We start from the raw sequence: 6,421 nt of genomic DNA, 5'->3' as shown, positions 1-6,421 counted from the left end.
AAAAAAAAAAAAAAAAAGGTTAAAGTGGAAAATTTCGTGTCATATATATTTTATCATAGTAAAAAAAGGAAGCAAGCAAGCAATATAATTTTTTAAACTTTTAATTATTTTATTTTATTTTATTTTTTTGAGTGGGAGTCTCACTCTTGTTGCCCAGGCTGGAGTGCAGTGGCATGCTCATGGCCACCGCAGCCTCGACCTGCTGGGCTCAGGCAATCCTTCTGCCTCAGCCTTCCAAGTAGCTGGAACTACAGGCGCACATTATCATGATGTATTGTAGAGACGAGGTCTCACCAAGTTGCCCAGGCTGGTCTCGAACCCCTGGGCTCAGGCAATCCTCTTGCCTCTGCCTCCCAAAGTGCTGGGATTACAGGTGTGAGCCACTGCGCCCAGCCTATATAATTATATCTTATTCATAAAACTTACATAGGTAAAAACATTAAATAATGCAAATAAAAACAACAAAATTACTTGCCTTATTGCCTTTCTTTTTTCTTGTTGATCAGAAGAGACATATGCCTTCATCTCATCAGTAGCACGACAAAGCTGAACTTCTAGGTTCTAAATGGAAAGACTTAAGTTTTAGGGAAGTCTTTGAGACAGAAAAATTTCAGAAAAGTTTTTGATTTACTTCTTTGTCTTACCTTAATCATACAATTTGTATAATGGTATCTACTTTCTTCTTGAAGACATTCTTCACGGAGTCCTCTAACTTCCTATAATATGTAATTTTAAATGAGCAACATTATTGAAAAAATAAGACAGATGCAGAGAAGATGACTTAAATGTACAAAGAACTACCATCAGAGTCATTTCCTCTTCTGTACTATTATCCTTGTTTACTCTAGTGGAAAAGGTTCCAATACTTCCTAAATAATACTCTTATCACTCTATCACCTGCAGGTTCAGTTATTTTTTTATTTTTATTTTTTTGAGTTGGGGTCTCACTCTGTCACCCAGACTGGAGTGCAGTGGCCGCTCCCAGTCACTGCAGCCTCAACCTGCTGGGTTCCAGCGATCATTCTGCCTCAGCCTTCCAAGTAGCTGGAACTACAGGCACGTGCTACCATACCCAGCTAATTTTTTGATTTATTGTAGAGATGAGGTCTCACCAAGTCGCCCAGGCAGGTCTCGAACCCGCAGGCTCAGGCAATTCACTCACCTCAGTCTCCCAAGGCGCGGGATTACAGGCTGAGCCACCGAGCCTGGCTTCTTTTTTTTTTTTTTGAGTTGGAGTCTCACTCTGTCACCCAGGCTAGAGTGCAGTAGCACACTCACGGCCAGGCCTCCGCAGCCTCGACCTGCTGGGGCAGGCGATCCTTCTGCCTCAGTCTTCCAAGTAGCTGAAACTATAGGCACGTACCACCATGCCCGGCTAATTTTTTGATTTATTGTAGAGATGAGGTCTCACCAAGTTTGCCCAGGCTGGTCTTGAACCTGTGAGCTCAGGCAATCCTCTCACCTTGGCCTCCCAAAGTGCTGGGATTATAGGCTTAAGCCACCACGCTTGGCCAGTTATTCAATTAATAAGTCTCTGCCGTGTGTCTAGCACTGTCCAAAGTGCTAAGGACACAGTAGTGAACACATAGGTTCCTGCTCTCATTCAAGGAGAGGAAATAGACAAATGAAGAAATATATATCGAAGGTTATATAAATAATAACGAAGGTTATTTTGGATAGGGATAAGTGCTATGAAGGAAATTCAACAGTAGATGTGATAGAGAGACCAGGTCAGGTTGGGGAGGAGAGTAGGAAAATTTAGATAGGGTGAACAGAGAAGACCTCTAGTAAGTGGTGACATGAATAAAAGAGCAAGGCAGAGCCGAGGGGCAATTGTACCAAGCAGAGGGAAGTGCACATGCAAAAGCCCAGAAATGAAAATCAGTTTGGCCTTTCTGAAGTTCAGGAAGAAGGCTGGAGCACTGTGGATGAGGAGTAGAACAAATGCCTATGAAGTCAATGAACAAGTGGCGTCTTGCAGACCATGTTTGGAGGTTAGATTTTAGTTCAAGTGCAATGGGAAGCCAATGGAGGGTGGCCTAAATTTTAAACAGGTTTCCTTGGTTGCTTTATGGAGAATAAACCACAGGAGGTCAAGAGTAGAAAAGGGAGAGCAGGTAGCTTACTGAGGGAGTCGAGGTAAGACATGATGGGCCTTGGACTTTGGTAGCAGTAGTACAGATGGGAAATCCAGTGTGTACATGTTCAGTTTAAAGAAACAAAGATCCCTGGAACTTAGGAGACAGGCTCAGGAGACAAGGATAAAGACTTGGGAATCTTTTGATATTGGCGTAGTAAAAATGTGCATACATAGGCAGTTTTATTTTTATTTTTTTAGAGATGGAGTCTCACTCTGTTGCCCAGGCTGGAGCTCAGTGGCACAATCATAGTTCACTACAACCTTAAACTTCTGGGCTCCAGTGATCCTCTGGCCCCAGTCTCCCGAGTAGCTGGGACTACAGGTGCATGCACAGGCAGTTTTTGCTAAATTATTACAATAAAAACTCTTTTCTTACCTGTTCTAATTTGGACCGATTGCTTTCGAGGCCTGCTGCACAGCTATCATACTGGGATTTCTTTTCATCACACTCCTGGGTTAATTCCTAGCATAAGAAGGGCAAATGATTGAATAAGTGAAAAACAAAGGCCTAAAATGTGGCTCTGAAACAATACATGCCCTTGTCAGTCTTGTAACTTAACTCTAAGCTTCTTGGCATACTTAAGAGTTATTTATACAACAATCAGACATTTGAGAATTACGATAGATGAAGGTGCTGATAAGAATAATAGCTACCATGTAAAGAGCTGTGTGCCAAGTTCTTTGTTAGGAGACACAACAGGGAACAAAACAGCCAAACATTCTTCCCCTTCAAGTAATGTTCAGACAAGTAAACAAGCTGCTGAGAGTTATGATGGCTAAACGCAAGGTGTTATAGAAGACACAGAGTACTCTCATGAATCTGACCCGGGCTTAGGGATCAGTGGGGACAACATCCTGGAGAAACTGATAGCTAAGCATGAAGGATTAGTAATAGGTGGAAAGTGACCAAGGGGAAATAGGGCAGTTTTTTTTTGAGTTGGAGTCTCACTCTGTCACCCAGCCTGGAGTGCAGTGGCTGCTTCCGGCCACTGCAGCCTCGACCTGATGGGCTCCCGCGATACTTCTGCCTCAGCCTTCCAAGTAGCTGGAACTACAGGTGCGCGCTACCATGCCCGGCTAATTTTTTGAATTATTGTAGAGATGAGGTCTTGCCAAGTTGCCCAGGCGGGTCTCAAACCCGCGGGCTCAGGCAATCCACTCACCTCAGCCTCCCAAAGCGCGGGATTACAGGCTGAGCCACTGAGCCCGGCTGAGCAGTTTTTAAAAAATGAACACTATGAATAAAGAATTGGCAGCAAGAGAGAACAAAAACAATTTAAGGAACGTACAAGTAGTTGATTAGCGGGAATATGTCTGGGAAGTAGTGAGAGAGAAGGCTGAAGACTTAGGCAGGGCTTAATCAGAAGAACTACATAATCCATGCTAGGGTGTTGGAATTTTATACTTGACAATAACTAAATCTCAAAACAAGCCCTTGAAAGAAGTATTAATACCCCTATATAAGGCTTGGAAAAAGTTCAAGGAGGCTAAATACCTTGCCAAAGATTACACTGCTAGAAAAGGGTGGAGTCAGAATTTGAGTTCATGCTATCTAAGCAGTTTCTTTTTTGGGGAGAGGGGTGGTACTTTAAACTTTGTTTTGTTTAAGTAGTTTCAAGCTTTCTACTAATGTAATATTTTGAATGAGACAACCTGAAAATCTCCTGCTACAACATCTAGAAATGCTAAAAGTATAGTCATACACCACATTGTGTTTCAGTCAACAACAGACCATATTATGACAGTGATCCCATAAGATTATAATGGAGCTGAAAAATTCCTATCAGTAGTGACATCATAGGCATCATAATGTCATAGTGCAACAAATTATTCATGTGTTTGTGGTGATGCCAGTGTAAACAAACCTACTGTGCTGCCAGTTGTATAAAAGTATAGTACATATGACTATGTATAGTGTATAATACTTGATAATAAACAACTATGTTACTGGCTTACGTATTTGCTCTACTGTACTTTTTGTTGTTATTTGGAGTGTATTGCTTTGATATTTTTTTAAAGTTTACTGTAAAACAGCCTCACACAGGTCCTTTAGGAAGTATTACAGAAGAAGACAGTGTTATCATGGGAGATGACAGTTCCATGCGTGTGACTGCCCTTTAAGACCTTTCGGTGGGACAAGATATGGAGGTAGAAGAAAGTGATATTGAGGATCCTGACCCTGTGTAGGTCTAGGCTAATGCGTGTGTTTGTGTCTTAGTTTTTTTTAGATTAGAAAATATAGTTTATTTAGAAAGTAAATTGGAGAGAGAGAGAGAGAGAGAGAGAGAGAAAGAGATTCGTCTCCCCAGGATAGGGGAGGGGGCCAAAGCTAGGAAACATGGTGGCCATTGCTCAAAGAGTCACATGGACACACCTGAGTTTAACAAAGCAATAGAGAATGGATAGAGAGACAAAGAGGAGATTTACGTCCCCAAGATAGAGGACAGGGCCAAAGCTAAGAAACATGGTGGCCATAGCTCAAAGAACACATGGTCTGGCCAGTGCTTAACAAAACAATGGCCCGTGTCTTAGTTTTTAACAAAAAAGTTTAAAAAGTAAAAAAAAAAAAACAACAGAAAAAACTTAAAGAATGAGGACATAAAGAACTATCTTATACTGCTGTACAATGTGTTTTAAGCTAAGTATCATTATAAGAGTAAAAAAGTTAAAAAAATTAAAAAGTTTACAAAGTAAAAAAGTAACAATAAGCTAAAGTTACTTCATTATTGAAGAAAATTTTTTATGAATTTAGTGTAGTCTAAATGTACAGTGTTGATAAAGTCTACAGTGGTGGACAGTAATGTCCTGGGTCTTCACATTCACTCACTGACTCACCCAGAACAACAAGCTTCATTCATGGTAAGTGCCCTATAAAAGTGTATTTTTTATTTTTATTTTTTTGAGTCAGAGTGTCACTGGATGCAGTATCGTGATCATGGCTACCATAGCCCTGACCTGCTGGGCTTGGGTGATCTTTCTGTTTCAGCCTTCCAAGAGCTGGGACTATAGGCACATGCCATCATGCCCAGCTAATTTTTTGATTTATTATAGAGACGAGGTCTTGCCAAGCTGCCAGACTGGTCTCAAACTCCTAGACTCAGGCAATCTTCTCACCTCAGCCTCTCAAAGTACTGGTATTACAGGTGTGAGCCACTGTGCCTGGCCTTATCTTTTATACTAAAATTTTACTGTACTTTTCCTATGTTTAGATATGCTTAAACACACACATATTTACTATTGTTGTAATTCCCTTCAGTATTCAGTACAGCAACATGCTGTACAGGCTTGCAGCCTAGAAGCAATAGGCTGTATAGCCTAGGTATGTAGTGGGCTATATGCCTATAGTGTAGTATACTCTATCTAGGTTTGTGTAAGTACACTCTATGATATTTGTACAATAATGAATCACCTAATGATATGTTTCTCAGCATGTATCTTTGTCATTAAGTGATGCATGACTTACATCTACAAATGCTTGGTAAAGTAGAGCAACATCCTTTCAAATCTAGAGCAAAAATGTACTGTCAAGGAAATAAGAGAAATTACCAGGCCCAGAAACAAAGGATGACATTATGGGTACACATGGTGAAAGGAGCTGGGGATGTTCAGTCTTAGTGACAGAGTGATTTTAATATACAGGCAAGGCAGACGAAAAGCCTTAGGCCTGTGCAGAGTAGGAAGTTAGAACTGAAGACTCCACAGGCAATCCAAGTTGGGAGTGAGTCTGAGACAAGGAAGCTGTGAGTCAAGTCTGAGAATAATCTTGGTTCCACACAATACTGCTTCCTTGGAAATAGAAGAGTTAACATAAATGACCAAAGTTGTATGTGCTGTCTTTATTGTGTGGAATCGCATCCAGGTTGGGGTGACTAGGACAATATATAAGATTGTTCGGGAAAAGGGGATGTGTCTTTTATATATCAAAGTGACTTACAGATACCCAAAGCTCTCAAGGGTGACAGTCATACACACCCAAAATGGGAAAAGAGGCTGCAGAGGCTAAGTACTTAAGTAGCTGCTGGGCCTCTCAATGAGTGGAATTATGGTATAGTGGACAAAAATCTCATTTGGTTTGGAGTCGGAATGATCACTATGTAGCTATGCTTCTGTAGAGCTAAATGGGAAAAGAGGCCTGTCCTCAGGCAGGTTTGGAGGTTGAATTTACCCTACCTACACTGTCCAGGAACCCCCAAGCTAATACATTAACTCAAAATTAGCTCCAAATTTGTGATATATATATATATATATATATATATATATATATATATATATATATATTTT

The 6,421-nt window shown here is 40.7% G+C and overlaps 1 protein-coding gene across 2 annotated transcripts in view; it reads right to left on the bottom strand.

Annotated features, from left to right (window-relative positions):
• Positions 1-6,421, bottom strand: part of IFT81 (intraflagellar transport 81) — a 115,883-nt gene that overhangs the window by 21,108 nt on the left and 88,354 nt on the right. For both annotated transcript variants that reach the window (XM_008071169.1, XM_021719110.1), the window contains 3 exons: positions 2,517-2,603; positions 645-716; positions 476-561 (listed from right to left, as the gene is read on the bottom strand). In XM_008071169.1, coding sequence (XP_008069360.1) covers positions 476-561; positions 645-716; positions 2,517-2,603 — 245 coding nt within the window. The remainder of the gene's footprint in view (positions 1-475; positions 562-644; positions 717-2,516; positions 2,604-6,421) is intronic.

Source organism: Carlito syrichta, unplaced genomic scaffold (genome assembly GCF_000164805.1).
Source record: "Carlito syrichta isolate Samal-C Ts95f unplaced genomic scaffold, Tarsius_syrichta-2.0.1 Scaffold314146, whole genome shotgun sequence".
NCBI classification, from domain to species: Eukaryota; Metazoa; Chordata; class Mammalia; order Primates; family Tarsiidae; genus Carlito; species Carlito syrichta.
Note: the sequence above shows the minus strand (reverse complement) of the source record. Positions and strands in the feature narration are given on the sequence as shown.